At 42.8% G+C, this 16,983-nt stretch overlaps 1 protein-coding gene across 2 annotated transcripts in view; it reads left to right on the top strand.

Moving 5' to 3' along the window:
- The window catches only part of ptprga (protein tyrosine phosphatase receptor type Ga), a 259,894-nt gene that overhangs the window by 158,761 nt on the left and 84,150 nt on the right, over positions 1-16,983 (top strand). For both annotated transcript variants that reach the window (XM_027176416.2, XM_027176415.2), the window contains exons 3-4: positions 8,511-8,693; positions 11,161-11,309. In XM_027176416.2, coding sequence (XP_027032217.2) covers positions 8,511-8,693; positions 11,161-11,309 — 332 coding nt within the window. The remainder of the gene's footprint in view (positions 1-8,510; positions 8,694-11,160; positions 11,310-16,983) is intronic.

Below are 16,983 nucleotides of genomic sequence, written 5' to 3'. Positions count from 1 at the left end.
CATATAAATACACCCTACTTAATAGATTCAATTAAATAATTTCACTTAATGTAATTAACACTTAAGTTATAAGTATAATAAATACCCGAGTAATTAAAGAGACCGAAAGGAAGTTTATACATAAATGATTTGAGTTAATGAACTTAAATGATTCAAAGCAATCAATTTCTTCATACTACCAGGTTTTACGATGGAGCGAAGAAACTTTTGTTATCACAAATAATATTGTAATGCATAGTAATAAATAATGAATAGAAAGCCATTTAATAACTACTAGATTATTTAAGATTAAACAATCACGTGTAGTTATGATATCGATCTAGTGCTCGATGTTTTGTTTCACATTCGCATCCGCTAAGGCATCACGGCTTGTAGCGTAGCATCAAGGAACGAAAGACGTGGAGCTGCTTCTTCTTCTTCTTTTGGCTTTCACGGCGAATCATCAGTTTCCACTTAACTCTATCCTCGGCATCCTCTACTCTCGTAGCGTTTACCTTTGTGCCCTCATTTAACACATTCGTATCTCCTCTTTGGCCCTCCTCTTGACCTCTTACCTGGCAGCTCCATCTCCAACATCCTTCTACCAATATAACCATCTCCCTCCTCTGTACATGTCCAAACCATCTCACTCTATCCTCTCTGACCTTGTCCCCAAAACAGCCAACCTGAGCCATCCCTCTGATGTGCTCGTTCCTAATCCTGTCCATCCTCGTCACTTCTAAAGAGAACCTCGACATCCTCATCTCTGCTACCTCCATCTCCTCATGCCTCATGTCTTTTCCTCACTGCTACAGTCTCTAACCTTCACTACTGTCTTGTATACCTGTCCTTCGTTTCTTACTGTGATCCAGCCTAATTTGAAGCGATCGTACAATACAGCATAACGAAACACACACCAAAGATACATCCAGACGTCCATCTCATTGTGTACTGTAGCTTCATGACGTTCCTCTACATGAATCGTACCCCGGTGATAAACGTTCGAAACGGCAGATTAGACCGAGATTCTCGCTGCTTAGTAATGATTTAAAATTGTGCCAGTCACTGGATATGCATCTGCTGCGCCGCTTGATTGGGAATATTTTTGGTCACATTGTTTGTGATGTGTGTAATGAGCATCATGCTGATCGTGTCCTTGGTGATGACGGTGATGAGCTCGTAAACCTCTGTCTCCCAGCATGGGTCTGCCTCGGTGTCTTTGATCCCATCACCAGCGTGGCCGCCTAGGCTGCTTCAGTCATTAGGTTGAATTATTGATGTAATCAGAGAAAGTGGGGCTGGTATTTGAGGCAAAGCACCACTTATATAAAACTGCATGAATAGTAGTAGTGAGGGTTTTGTGTCTCGAGCGAGCAATAAGCTGTTCGTGTTCGAAATAAAATCTTTTCTTCTGCCAAACACTTCTCATTTGCACAGTTTGATGGTTGTATTATTTTATTTAATTTGTGCTTTTTTTCCCCCTTTCTTTATTTTTTAGTGCAGCGAACGACGATGCGTATGAGCGAGACAGATGTTTTGGGCTAGCAAATCCTGCGCAATGAGTTTTTTTAATACCGAACTACTGAGATAAATTACAACTACATCTGTTACTGTTTTGTGTGGGACGTCTTCAAATCCTGTGATTAAAATAGAAACCTTGACTCCACCCACTTTTTTTTTTTTTAACAATTTGTTTTATTTTAGCCGGCTGGTTTTGTAGCCACGCCCTATACGGTGTCTTTAAATCGCTATTACAACACTATTAAAAAATCTAATCAAATTTTATTACCGTTCCTAAAATTATTAAGGGCGTATTTCTGTATAACAGATGCAGGTTTTTTGGGGGGGTTTTAATTAAAAACGTATCAAGTTTGGATAATGAGAATGTGAGAGAAGGTGTGAAAGTTTCTGGAAGTGTTGGAATTTTTACTTGAGTTGATCAAACTTTGAATGTTTGACCCACTTTGACCCACATGTTCGACTCTACATCTGCCTTGTAGTAAAAGTGAACAGTAAGCGGTTCCTGACCGACTGATGGCTACAAATGCACTACTTAACAGTACAGTGTTTTTATGTCTAAGCAGTTCTGTTCCCTACAGCTATCACACCATACACTGTCCACTCTCTCTCTCTCTCTCTCTCTCTCTCTCTCTCTCTCTCTCTCTCTCTCTCTCTCTCTCTCTCTCTCTGAGCACTGATCAGTGTGTTCATCAGATTAAGGCACTTTTTTTTTACTGCAAGAAAGAAACAGCTACAAGATCTCCATTCCATCAATGGCCCCAGCGCCAGAGGCCTAATGGATGGAGCTGCAGTAAATCCTTCAGATATTCAACACTGAGTGCTCCGATACCCACCTGCTGCTTATGCTCTCTCCATCTTTCTCTTGCTCTTTCTTGCTTTCTTTCTCTCTCACACACACACACACACTCTTTGTCTGGATCAAGTGAAAAGAGTCAGCTACACCAGTGGTCCCCAACCTTTTTTTCGCCGCGGACCGGTCAATGTTTGATCATTTTACTGCGGCCCGCTGGGGGTGGCGGCTATACAGTTAAATTTAATCATTTTAATTTAATTGTATTTAAACATGCCTTTATAACTCACTACAAAGCTAAATCAATGAAAACCCTGAGCTTGTTTCTTTACAACGAGACGGTTCTATCTGGGGTAATAGGAGACAATGACACCCGAAGTGTGTTGCTTATGTCCAGTTTATTCCGTTGTTCTGTTTTGGTTGCCGTCACTGCAGAAAACCTGCTTCACACAGATAGCATGTCGGAAATGGCAATAGGGATGTAAGTGCTGTGGTGGCAATCTCAGGGTATTCCGTCATGACTTTAATCCAGAACACAGGCAGAGTTTCTAACTTTCTAACGGCGTCTGTTTAGTACTCATTTTGTGGGTTAAATTTGAGCAAACACAATATACACATACACCAAGCACTGTTAAACATGACAAAGTACCGGTGAACAGAGAGAAGAGCGATACACATCTTCTCTCCACCAAAGCTACAACGCCACTGCTGCTTGCAGCCGCTCAGCTCCAGACGTCACCTAAACCCGGCCCGATATCACGATATTTTGCGCATCAGCGGTATTGGTGCGGCTTTATGTGACGTCTCTCAGCTCCCGGTTAACCTCTCGTCCATGGAAAGTCGCACAAACCCGAGAGAAATACACCACAGTAAATAAAATGGAAATAATTTAATGTTCCTTGGGCGGCCCGGTACAATTTGGTCCACGAACCGGTACCGGTCCGCGGCCCGGGGGTTGGGGACCACTGAGCTACAACATATGCACATCCAAACTGGAGTCTCCCAACATTTCTGCCATTTACATTTACAGCATTTAGCAGACACTCTTATCCAGAGTGACTTACTTTTTTTTTATTATTTCAGTTTATACACCTGAGCAATTGAGGGTTAAGGGCCTTGCTCAGGGGCCCTGCAGTGGAAACTTGGTTACCATTACCATGTTTACATGATGTTTACATTTACCTTTATTACATTTATAACATACAGATTTTAGAACATCTCTAATATGATCGGTCACGAACGTAATCCCTACACGATATAGACTCAAATATCTCAACATAGAGACAACGTGAAGGCTTATAATAGACCAGATTTTAAAAGCCCTCCTATTTTTTTATCAGACAACCAATCACAGTCTTCAAAAGAATGTCATACCTAGCAACACGGTTAAGCCCCGCCTCCTCTCTAATCTAAAAGTTGTTGTATTTACCTTGTTGTATTTACCATTCACTCTGAGATTGGTTCCTGAATCACTCTGAAGATAATATTCCTAGTTAGAAAAGTTTAAGCTAAATCAGGAGCTCTCGGAGATCATTCCTAGACTCTGTGAATACGAACCCTGGACAACCTGAATGCACAAGTCATGTCTGAGTCATAAAAATGATAGCATCATAAGCCAGATCACAGAGTCTGGCACGTACAGCTATCAAGCATGGCCAAGAATCAGTCGTTTTCACCAAAGAGCCCTTTAGACTGGTGAAGCATGTTTACCACTCGTCACTAATTCATGCGAGAAAACAAAAAAGACTGTAAAAACTTTAAAAAAAAAAAAAAACGATGCTGTAAAGTTTTTTCTCTACTCCAGTGATTACTTGGTTGCCACCCACCCTTGTGTCAAAGTGTTGCTAAGGGTGAGAAAATAAATTATTAACCTAAATTCAGGACTCCAGAACCATCATTATTTCTAACATGCAGGTTCAGGGATGAAGGGCAGGACTTTGAGACTGTGTACTTGAGGCATGTTTGTGAGGGTAGTTCAGTTTTTATGGCACATTTTTTAATTACTAGTTTGTTGACAGATGTTTTGGTTAGAAACTCCTGCAAAAGGGCCTTTTTTGTTTGTTTAAATGCTGAAGTACTGAGATACATTACTACTGCATCTGTTCCTGTTTTTTCCATTTACTGCTTCTACTAAAGCTACTGTGTGTCCCGGACCGAGGGAGGTTTTCAATGCTTCATCCTCACACTTCTGTAGAAATGTTGACTGCACCCACTCTCGGTTGCCGTTGATTGTTTTTTTACTCCGCCTACTTGTTTTTTTGATTTGTTTTGTTTTTTTGTGTTCAGTAGTCACTGTAGGAAAACACCAAGCGGGGGTCAACACATAGGTTGTGTTAATCCATCAAAAAACCGGACACACACGGCATCAACACTGCCGATCGGGTCTGCTTGAGACTTGGAAGTGTGAATAGAGACAAGACCAGACTTGTTACTGCCAAAAAAAAAAAAGAAAACATGAGGAATTCTGGGTAATCTAAACTAGCTACACTGCTTCTTCTATAGTTCAGGAAATAGAAAGAATACTGAAATGATTCATTATATAGTGCATTATTATGGAAATATATATATATATATATATATATATGTGTGTGTATATATACATATATATATATATATATATATATATATATGTGTGTGTATATATTTATATATATATATATATATATATATATATATATATATATATAGAGAGAGAGAGAGAGAGAGAGAGTGGACAATATTCGCAAAATACAGGAAGCTTTGACCGAATATGGAAAGCGACTGGTGGAAGGCACAGATAATTGAACATGAACAGTAAATATATATATATATATACTGTATATCGGGAACTGTTGCACTATCACACTAACTTTTCACCAGGAAAGATGAAACAGGAAGGAAAATTTGCCTTAAATGTAGCAGCAGCAAAATGACAACGATAAATTAACAACGATGCTGCATTATGCATGCTGACGGTTTATCCACCATCCGTTCATTCTGTCCTTTTACTTCTTCTTCATTACCGAAACAGGCTTCGTGCTGCGAGACGATCTCCGCCTCGGCCGCACGTCTCCGAAAGCGCTCTACAGAGAAACTTTCACACGAACAGCTGCTTGCTGTTGTTGCAAATTGCACCATGGCCTCTTCCTCTTTCCTGTCGATTGGGGGCAGCTTCGGGGTCAGCAGCATGTGTGCAGCTGAGAGAATGGTGCTAATTGAGAGAGAAGCAGATTATCCCTCAGGCACGAGCACGTCACGAAGGTGTTTCGCATTTGCACTGTTAATATTTGCTGTGTTAAAAACCACGAGCTCTCTGGAGATTGCACGAAGTCCTCACGTATTCACATCCGTACACGTATTACTCGTCTTTTTTTTTCCTTTCAGTCCTGTGATGTTGAGAGACAACTTTTCTTTTAAAAAGCCGACACTTCACATGCGATGCTGGTTCAGTCAGAATCCACTGTTACATCTCACCAGAACATGTAATTACTGTATTTCAGTGTTTTATATAATCTCCGCCTCTGTAATCCATCCATACAGTAAACTTTATAGAGGTTGGAGAAATGTTTATTCTAAAGTGGGTCTGTAAACATTGTGTATTGCGTGAAATATTATTCGGTCGTGTGTTACAGCTTTACGTCTACAAAGTTCACTTCCTGCTGCTGCTGCTGCTGAACATTGACGAATGCCTCCGAGGGCCCAGCGAGTGGAAATGTTAGATGAGACATTGAGTAAAATGCCACTGCTTTTGAGATGTGCCCTGCTCTGAATCTTTCAGATCAGCTGTGAAGTAGAAGGAGAGAGAGAAGGACTAACGTTCTCATGGGACACCTGATGGCTTATGTCTCTCCCATTAACTCTGTCTCGTCTCCAGAGCTCTCTTTCTGTCTCTCTTATTCACTCTTTCTCTGCCTTCGTCTCTGTCTCTCTCTCTCTCTGTCTCTAATTGTCTCTGTCTGTCTGTCTGTCTCTCTCTCTCTCTCTTGCTCTCTCTCTCTTGCTCTCTCTCTCTTGCTCTCTCTCTCTTGCTCTCTCTCTCTCTTATTTACTCTCTGTCTCTCTCTCTGTCTCTCTCTCTCTCTGTCTCTCTTATTTACTCTTTGTCTCTCTCTCTGTCTCTGTCTCTCTGTCTCTGTCTCTCTCTCTCTTATTCACCCTGTCTCTTTCATTCTCTCTCTCTCTCTTTCTGTCTGTATCTCTCTCTCTCTCTCTCTCTGTCTGTCTGCATCTCTCTCTCTGTCTGTCTGCATCTCTCTCTCTCTCTCTCTCTCTCTCTCTCTCTCTCTCTCTCTCTCTCTCTCTCCTCTCTCTCTCTGTTTGTCTCTCTCGCTGGATGGTGGTCCAGATTGGGTTTGCGTTTGCACTTTCTCTAACTGTGTTACAGGAGCATTAACGCAGGGAGCGATCTCTTAGCACACAACTCCTCGGTGCATTCATTACACACTCGGTCAGCCTCGGTTCAGAGCTCCCGGTCTCACCGGATCTAACCCGGACCTATCCGATCGATACACCCATGGCTATATCCGGGCCGAAAGGAGACGAGAGACGGCTCCTAATTCGATGAAGGCGGCATTAGGGCTTGGCCCGGATGCGCGGGAGGCTCGGATAATTGCAGACAAATTCATCTTAAAGGCTAGAGAGCTGAGGATTGCTTTCAATTAAGCTTGCACTTTCGAGGGAGGCAGACGAACAGGGCGAGTTCTGTTACAGTGAAGTGAAGGTGACTCCGGTGTTTCCAATGTCAAGTCACGGCCTCTGCGTGTATGATGTAATCTAACAGACTTGTGGAAGAAAAAAAAAGATCAGCTCTGGAAGTAAGGTGTACGTTAATGTTACTGTTTCTATAGTAACATGGGGACTTATAGAGCAAGCGACTTATACTCCACATCGACCGATTTATTTTTCTTAAGCGTGTAATTGCTTATAAAATGTGTATTTATTACATTTATAGGAGAAGTCTTCAGTGTCTGTGTTGTGCTGAGAGAGAGAGAGTGAGAGAGAGAGAGAGAGAGAGAGTTAGAGAGAGAGAGAGAGAGAGAGAGAGAGAGCTTTACAGTGTGGCGGTAAAATGAATTGCTGTGTTTTCTTAATCTAATTTATTTCAGTCTATAAGCTGCTATAACATACAGTACTGTATAACATACAGCTTGCTTTGGCGGTGCTTGTTTTGTTCTACAGCATTAAAGGTAACTGTAAGTTTATTTTATTATCACTGGATGATCGCAGGGAAGCACGGTGGCTTAGTGGTTAGCACGTTCGCCTCACACCTCCAGGGTTGGGGGTTCAATTCCCGTCTCCGCCTTGTGTGTGTGGAGTTTGCATGTTCTCCCCGTGCCTCGGGGGTTTCCTCCGGGTACTCCGGTTTCCTCCCCCGGTCAAAAGACATGCATGGTAGGTTGATTGGCATCTCTGGAAAGCTGTCCGTAGTGTGTGAGTGAATGAGTGTGTGTGTGCCCTGTGATGGGTTGGCACTCCGTCCAGGGTGTATCCTGCCTTGATGCCCGATGACGCCTGAGATAGGCACAGGCTCCCCGTGACCCGAGAAGTTCGGATAAGTGGTAGAAAGTGAATCGCTGTCACTGATTATTCTCTTCTAACAGCATAACCCCTAAAGTGTTTTATTTCTTGCTCCAGTTATTATTATTTTCAAGTTTAACTGTTAATAATCTGTGTGGTTTAATCGAATTAGCTCTTTGTAGCTTTATTACTGTGATCTCAACACTACAAGAAGACTTTAAAAATAGAAAAGTCAAGTCTCGAAGCACCTCACGACGGGTTTTTGTTGCTATGCATTTTAAATAAAGGAATAGACACATTTTTTAGATGAACACACTTCAGGGTTCCTAAAATACAATGGCAGAGATCACACACGCACACACACACGCACACACACACACACACACACACTCGCTTTCTCTCTCAGGAATATAGAACTGTCAGAGAACGTTGGCAGGTTGTCATGAATGGTAAAAAGACAGTATCAAGCACAGGTTTCTGATTGAATTGTCTCAGATTTGAAGTGATGGCTTAATCGATAGATTTCAGGCCCCGTAGGTCTTTGAGGTGGAGCAGAGACAGGCAGACAGATGAAAATACTCCCAGTTTGTCTGGTGTTTTGACTGATACTGACAGAGCACTGAAGGATTTTCTTCAATATTTATTCCTTTATGTTTTTTTTTTGTTTTTTTTTGATAAGTGAGATACGACAAGCCATTGATTTTCGGTCTGTCTTCTCATTTAGGGACATACGGACCAGAGACGGGATGGGCGGTGGCCTATCCGGCGTGCAAAGAGAAGAACCAATCGCCGATCAATATAGCCGACCAGGATACCAGGTCCTCGTTGCAGTATCAGGAGCTCATCCTGGACGGCTTTGAAGCGGAATCGTCTAACAAGACGTCGATGAAGAACACAGGCAAAACTGGCAAGTTGTACTGTTCTGTGTGCTTGTGTGTGTTTTCCTCTGTATTTCCCTTCTCTAATCTGCTAGCTGTGACTAATACAGCAGAGCAGCTAGGTGAAGTGAAAGAGGCCCACAGGTGTGCGTTCGTGTGTTTACTATCGTTGACGTCTGTCTTTTCTTTTCTTCACCAACACACACAAAATCCCTGCACAACTTCAGACTCTCCATCCAGATTCCAGCTCCAGCCATGGATCATTACACTCCGCTTACACACACACTTTCCGCTCCGTCGTACGGCTCCTCAACATAATCTATGCAGAGTAAGATAAATGGCCCGGAGTTCTCTTATGAATAATGGAGATACACTCAGCTATATATAACATTCACCTGTGTGTATTTTCAGCTGGAGATCTGGATCCGGTCCATGCTAGAGAACACCTGCAGGAGAAAATAACACCTTAACGAATGCACAAATTATCACGGTCGTCCTAGGCACGGTCATGTGTGCGTAAGGATATACTGTAAACACCGCGAATGCGGATGAGTCTCGCAGACATCATCAAGCAAGGATTAGTTCCTGAAAGTTTGCTTTAAATCCGAGGCCCGGTATTCCGAGTAACGTAATTCCATGGATAGGAATGTTCCCACGTGTTATTGCACTCAGAGTTTAACGCAACTGAGTACAAGAAGAAAGAGCACTGTTAGTTTTTCCCAGCTAGATCTGTAAAAGTGTGTGTGTAAGAGAGAGAGAGAGAGAGAGAGAGAGAGAGAGAGAGAGAGAGAGAGAGAGAGAAAGTGAGAGAGCACACTGGCATCCTGGGACCTCCAGTTGACGCAGTACAGCTACACTGCTGTAAGTATGAGGAGCTCAGTACACCAGAAGGTCAGAAGTTTCAAACCCCAGACTGCCAAAGAGACACTTTTGGGACCACAATTCGAATCTTATTAGTGCCGAGATATTCCAGTATCAGCCAGAGTGCCTCTAATTATCTTTAAACCCACTCCATGGCTCCGTGGTGTTTTTATATTTCAAAAAATAAATAAATAAATAAATAAAATTCAAAATCACGAATACATTCGAGCAGACTAGACATCCGAAGGTCATATTTATTTGCTTTAAATTGTAAATGCAGCACTTTTTTTTTTTTTTTTTTTGGAATAGATGCTCTTGTAACTCGAGAAGCAACATCATCTGTCTCAGCTAGAAACTCTCGAAGGATAACTGAGTAATGTCCATAATTAACCACAAGCAGACATGCTTTTTTTTTTCTTCATAAATATATAATGTGTGTGTGTGTGTGTGTGTGTGTGTGTGTGTGTGTGTGTGTGTGTGTGTGTGTGTGTGTGTGTTATTTGGTTACAGCAGGATAAATTAGTCAGCAAGTGAACAGTCGGTGCTCGAGAAAAGAAAATTGAGCAAGCGTAAGGAATCTGAGAGACTTTGACTTGGGCCTGATTGTGATGGCTAGATGTCTTAAAAACAGCAGGTCTTGTGAGGTGTTCCCAGGATGCATTGGGTAATACAGTACCTAGCAAAAGTGCTTGAAGGAAGGAAAACCGGGACAAAATCGGGTTCCTGCCATCCATCCATCCATCCATCCATGTCAAATCCATGGAGCTCACAATCTTGATGTCAGATACCACAGTACACTTTTAAAGAGTCCATGCTTCGACGACTCAGGGCTGTTTTGGCGGCAAAAAGTAATAACGATCCCTAACGATCAGTAGGATAAAGAAAGTCTGCTTTTGGGATCCACATACATTTCTGTAGGATTCAAACACTAGCTCAGTTACTCGATCATCCTGGATTGGATTCGGCATCACCGCTAAATCAGTTGGGATAAAAATCACCATTTTCAAAACCTAAATAAAATCAGATCGAGAAAGCGAGAGACGGAGGTAATATTTCTCTCTCTTTCTATCCGCTATATCTTGATACGTTTCAATCACTCTCATCTGTGTATTAAAATAGAGACCAGCTAGAACTCATAAAGAGCTGTATTTGCTCAGCGAGCGCGCTTTCTGTTTGTCTCGTATGTCTGTTTAAGCCTCGCAGAGCCTCGGGTATTTCTCATAACCGCATCAACGTTTCTCATGGTGAAGAAGTTTGATGTGAAGTTTTGCTGACCTTCGGTGCACACACAGTCATATTAATAGAGCCTCTCCTGTGTCAGCGATGCACGAAGCCGGGACGCTCGTTTCTGCACGGTGCTTATGATAAATTGGGGCAGAAATCTCCAGTGTGTGAGCGGGGTAAAATGGAACCCGTTCTGAAATTCAATCAGTACGGGAAAGACTGTAATACATGTGATATTGTAATACCTGCTAAAAGTGTGCCTTGATCCGCATCTCTTTTTCAGATGGAGCACAAATCCTTCTTTTCTTTGTTTGAGATGGAAAGCAAACAGAGGCTTTATCATTGTACCTGCTCAATCTCTCTCTCTCTCTCTCTCTCTCTCTCTCTCTCTCTCTCTTTTTATCTTATCAGTTGCCATCCTGCTGAAGGACGACTACTTTATTCAAGGTGCGGGTTTGCCGGGTCGCTTTAAAGCCGAGAAGGTGGAGTTCCACTGGGGTCAGAGCAACGGTTCAGAAGGCTCAGAGCACAGCATCAATGGCAGGAGGTTCCCTGTCGAGGTGAGAGTCTTACCGGTCACAGTCGGTCACTCATTTTCTACCGCTTATCCGAACTTCTCGGGTCACGAGGAGCCTGTGCCTATCTCAGACATCATCGGGCATCGAGGCAGGATACACCCTGGACGGAGTGCCAACCCATCGCAGGGCACACACACACTCATTCACTCACACACTCACACACTACGGACAATTTTCCAGAGATGCCAATCAACCTACCATGCGTGTCTTTGGACCCGGGGAGGAAACCGGAGTACCCGGAGGAGAACATGCAAACTCCACACACACAAGGCGGAGGCGGGAATCGAACCCCCAACCCTGGAGGTGTGAGGCGAACGTGCTAACCACTAAGCCACCGTGCCCCCCCCCCCATTATTATGCAGAACATCATGTCGCTAAAACATGTCGCTAAAATATTTATAAAACCTACCTGAGAACAAAATAGATCTAGCTTGTTGTGTCCATTCTGTTGTGCTGATGTTCTCCTAAACATATATATAATGCATTTTATATACTAACTAATAACCGGGATCTCGTACCCACATGTTCGATCATTCCCTAGCCACAATGTTTATTTGAACATCACTTATACTAGAAATCAAAACAAGCAAAAACAGAGAATCTCCCGAAAGCCCAGCGTCATCACGGTGTAAGTAGAGACAGGCATTAGGAATCCCAGCCAAAGAGAAATGTGAACGAGGGAGTGAGAGTAGCTGTGGATGAGTGTTAGAGTGGTAGAGAGGGCGTTCCTGTATCGATTAAACACTGTGTTATGTACAGGCACTCTCTCCTGGGGTCTGACCGGCAGCCGAGGATGCGTCTCGCTCCTCTCTACTGATTTATCGTCGTGCCAGCCTGGCAGCTTTTACACACAATAAGAGCTCCTTTTATCACCCTCTTCAAACATGCAAGCGGTCCACCCCATACGGCTGCCAAGTCCCAGCCGGCTCTCGCTCTTAACTCGAATGGGTGTCATTCTGTTTCATTGTGTGGCTTTTATTAGCACCCGTCGCCCTCCCTCCAGCCGAGGTGCGCGGTTCCCGTGCCAAATCCCACTTATTGGCAGTTAGATGATGTCACCTCGACACAAATCATGTCAGCGAGGAAGAGCGTCAGTGCTAAAGTTTAATGTGCTCAGCAGGAACGGCCCTCCTAATGCTTAACACTCACTCAGACTTCACATGACTTCCCTGATTTACAGTACAAAATGTCCATAATTTAGGCCTTGATTAAATATTAAGCAGCAATTTTCCAGGCACAAATTAGCCCCTGAAAGAGCTCTAAGATTTCTGATTTGCAATCTTCGCCTGCATGGTGCAGGAACATGCAGCGTTGCGAGGGCAGAGTCACACAACGCTGCTCGATTGATTATTCTGGTCTGTTGAACTGTGTAGATCTGTGTTTTTCGCTATCGATTACTCGAGTCTTTCACACTAACGCGTGCCTGTAGTCCATAGCCTGGAGAATGCAGATTAGCTTTGCTGGTTGAATTAGCAAAGTCACAAGAAACAGAGGAAAGATGAAGGAAGGCAAAAGACATGGAAGGATCGAATGCTTCGGAGAGACAAACTGAACACCTGAGATCTGCAGGAGATATGATGAGATATTTAAATAAAAGAGCACGAAGGTGATCTGACTCATAAGAGTCACTCCAGCTAATGAGACTGAGATTAAAGATGTTGTATTGTGTTCACTTTCCTCTGCTAAGAGCCTGAGTGCTCTAAGTTACCGCATCACATCAGCGTTAGTCATCAGTGGCCATGTCATTCACTTCTAAAGTGACTTTGACACGGTTTAAAGGATCTCAAGGTTTTTTGAACTGAAATAAGGACAATAATTAGGATTAAATAACGCTCCTTACCTTGAATTAACCTCGGCAATACAAACGACCAGGCCTTGGGATTATTTCTTTATATTTTTATCTGGAATAATATCTCGAACGGCACACTGGTAGGCATGAGTAAGAGTAAAAAGAGTAATGTGTGTGTGTTTGTGCGCATGTGTGTGTGTTTCTCTGTGTGTGTGTGTGTGTGTGTGTGTGTGTGTGTGTGTGTGTGTGTGTGTGTGTGTGTTTCTGTGTGCAAGCATGTGTGTGTGTTTGTGTGTGTTTCTTTGTGTGTTTGTTTGTGCGAGTGTATGTATGTGTTTCTCTGTGTATGTATGTGTGTGTGCGTGCGCGTGTGTTTTTGTGTGTGCGTGTTTGTGTGCATGCGTATGTGTGTTTCTCTGTATGTGTATGTGTTTCTGTGTGTGTTTGTGTCTGCGTTTGTGTGTGCATGCATATGTGTGTTTGTGTGTATGTGTGTGTTTTGTGTGTGTGGGTGTTTACAGTATGTGTATGTATGTTTGTGCATGCATGTGTGTGTTTATGTGTATGTGTGTGTGTGTTTCTGTGTGTGTTTGTGTCTGCGTTTGTGTGTGCATGCATGTGTGTGTGTGTGTGTGTATGTGTGTTTTGTGTGTGTGGGTGTTTACAGTATGTGTATGTATGTTTGTGCATGCATGTGTGTGTGTGTGTGTGTTTATGTGTATGTGTGTGTGTTTCTGTGTGTGTTTGTGTCTGCGTTTGTGTGTGCATGTGTGTGTGTGTGTGTGTGTGTGTGTGTATGTGTGTGTTTTGTGTGTGTGGGTGTTTACAGTATGTGTATGTATGTTTGTGCATGCATGTGTGTGTGTGTGTGTGTTTATGTGTATGTGTGTGTGTTTCTGTGTGTGTTTGTCTGCGTTTGTGTGTGCATGCATGTGTGTGTGTGTATGTGTGTGTTTTGTGTGTGTTTACAGTACGTGTATGTATGTTTGTGCATGCATGTGTGTGTGTGTGTATGTGTTTATGTGTATGTGTGTGTGTGTTTCTGTGTGTGTTTGTGTCTGCGTTTGTGTGTGCATGCGTGTGTGTGTGTTTTGTGTATGTGTTTTTTTTTGTGTGTGTTTGTGTATGTATGTTTGTGTGTTTCTGTGTGTGTGTGTGTGTGTGTGTGTTTCTGTGTATGTGTGTGTGTGTTTATATGTGTGTGTGTGTGTTTGTGTCTGTGTTTGTGTGTGCATGCATGTGTGTGTGTGTGTGTGTGTGTGTGTTTTGTGTGTGTGGTTTTTGTGTGTGTGTTTGTGTATGTATGTTTGTGTGTTTATATGTGTGTGTGTGTTTATGTGTATGTTTGTGTGCGTGTGTGTGTGTTTGTGTGTTTGTGTCTGCGTCTGTGTGTGCATGCATGTGTGTTTGTGTGTGTATGTGTGTGTGTGTGTTTATGTGTATGTGTGTGTGTGTGTGTTTCTGTGTGTGTTTGTGTCTGCGTTTGTGTGTGCATGCATGTGTGTGTGTGTGTGTTTGTGTGTGTGTGTGTGTGTGTTTATGTGTATGTGTGTATGTGTGTGTGTGTTTATGCGTATGTGTGTGTTTATGTGTATGTGTGTGTGTTTATGTGTGTGTGTGTTTATTTGTATGTGTGTGTGTGTGTGTGTGTGTGCTGTAGTTATTGTACAACTTATAATTTTTAGTCATCAATCACAGTTTGAAATCTTCACATTAAAGTCTAAAGTCTTAAAGTTTAAAATGATTATTTAAAAATGTTGTCTTATTTCCATGCATCCACAATCCATCAAGGCTATTTCACCTTTCTTCCTTTCTTTCTTTCTTTCTTTCTTTCTTTCTTTCTTTCTCTCTGCTTCTTTGTAGTCTTAAGAAACGTCTCCCTCTTCACTTCGTCTGCCTCCGCCTCATGACATCGTCTTTGATTGAAGTGCTTTATTGATCGTGTAACAGAAAAAAATAAATAAATAAACACAATAAACTCCAGCCATCACTAGTCGGTATAATGGACATGATAAATAAATGATGAGCTTTAATAATGATTTAAGAATACAGGTGACATCATAACAACATGTGGCAGATAATAACAGATAATGATCACGGAGACTTCATTGGAGACATCGTCAGCTGTTGGTTTATGACTTTATGATCCTTGTCGTCTGAGTAAAGGATTATTTTTGGTGTTGTTGTGTCTATTGTAGTTGGAAATCATTACAGACGTTCAGAATGTACGAGTTTATTTGCAGACATCATTATATCTTTTTTTCCCCCTTTTGTCGAGTCTTTGTGTGTGTGTGTGCATGTGTGTGTGTGTTTCCTCTTTGGAAGCTCCTCGCTTGTTTTAGATTGAGAGCCAGACACAGAGAGTTCAGATAATTAAATCGAGCCCCAGAGGGCCTTTCCGAGTTTGACTGACACTTCTGCCTCGACCGTAGCCTTTATCCAGTAGGAAGCTAGTGGCCCTTGACTCCAGTTTGAAGGCAGGCTGTTGTGTATCATCATGATTGAAGAGAAGACGCTCTTAGGCACTTTCCTGTCCTTCATGCGGACACTTAATGCCAGCCGAGTCGTCCTCTGCGTGGACAAAAGACAGGACCGAGTGCTGTTCACAGACTGAACAACAGGCTTTCTGTCACTCGGAGTAAGTAGAGGTGCTCGGCACTGATGATGTGGATTTTCATTCCTCTACTCCTACCCTTTGTCCTTTTCTTCTGAGAGCTGATTTCTTGTTAAAGGAGAAATTGTATAGCTGCTTGTCCATCAGAGAGCTTCAGGGTTTTTATTCCCAGACCCAAGTCCAGATGTTTACAAGCTACTGTATCTTTATGATACTGATAAAGTTGTGCTGTGTTTTATGAGAAAGATGTAAGGCACAGAAAGAGAGACGTGTCGTCGACCTCTCCCTCAAACCCGGTGTCTCACATACATATGCTCAGAGTTGCCTGAAGAGGTGACAAAAAAAAAGAGAAAGTGAGAGAGAGAGAGCAGATGAGTGAGATGAGGTGTGACAGATGTCTATCAAGTGACACTTTAGCGGACGCTCCGTCGCAAAAAGGGCACCACGAAGGGTGAAGTCTACAGGGAGGATCAGAAATAGGTTGAGGATGAAGGAGGAAAAAAAAAAAAAACTCGAGACGGAGCACAACACAGTCTTACACCGATCTAAACTAGACTACAGCTACGTTTAACAATTGTAACCCTGTCCTTTAACTCGGGCTGTAATAAGACACCCTGCTGTTGCCTTAGTGGTGCATTAAAACCACTCTTCTGTTAAAAACTGGTGTTCTGTTTTATTATCCGTCTGTCAGCGTGAGGACGGATGTAGCAGCAGTCCCTCTCAGTCCCCTGGCCTGCCTTATGAATACGCATGAGACGTTGTGGCGCGTGCGTGAGATTTGCTGCGAAATGCCATTCTCATTTTCCTTAGTCGTCTGGCTGAATGATTTATGAATTACGAGGCTTGCCATTTAGTAATTGTTCTCTAATAAGGTTCCTGAATGGCGTGATTAAGTGTGCGCCCACTGAGCCTGGTCCCGCTGCTTTAACTGTAAATGGATAGTTAATATGCTTAACGCATCACGGCCCGGGCCTTCGCACGCTCAGCGTCACCCGTCAGCGACAACCTGCGCTCGAAACCGAACCCCATGCAACTTTCCATCCGCATGCAGAGATGCAGACGTGCGCAGGCGTGCATGTACATCGACGTGCGCGTTAGCATGTGTTCCTAAACACAAGAGCGATCAAGCGTGCGCACACATACACAAAAAAAAACGTCCACAGGAACAAAAAAAAAAAATAATAAAGTCTTGAACGCTAAACAATTGCGGAAGTCATCTCGCGTGTTGTGTGTTGTGTGTATTGATCTCTGAC

Source organism: Tachysurus fulvidraco, chromosome 2 (assembly GCF_022655615.1).
Source record: "Tachysurus fulvidraco isolate hzauxx_2018 chromosome 2, HZAU_PFXX_2.0, whole genome shotgun sequence".
Taxonomy (NCBI): domain Eukaryota; kingdom Metazoa; phylum Chordata; class Actinopteri; order Siluriformes; family Bagridae; genus Tachysurus; species Tachysurus fulvidraco.
The sequence above is the reverse complement of the archived record's forward strand: the minus strand, read 5'-3'. Positions and strand labels throughout refer to the sequence as shown.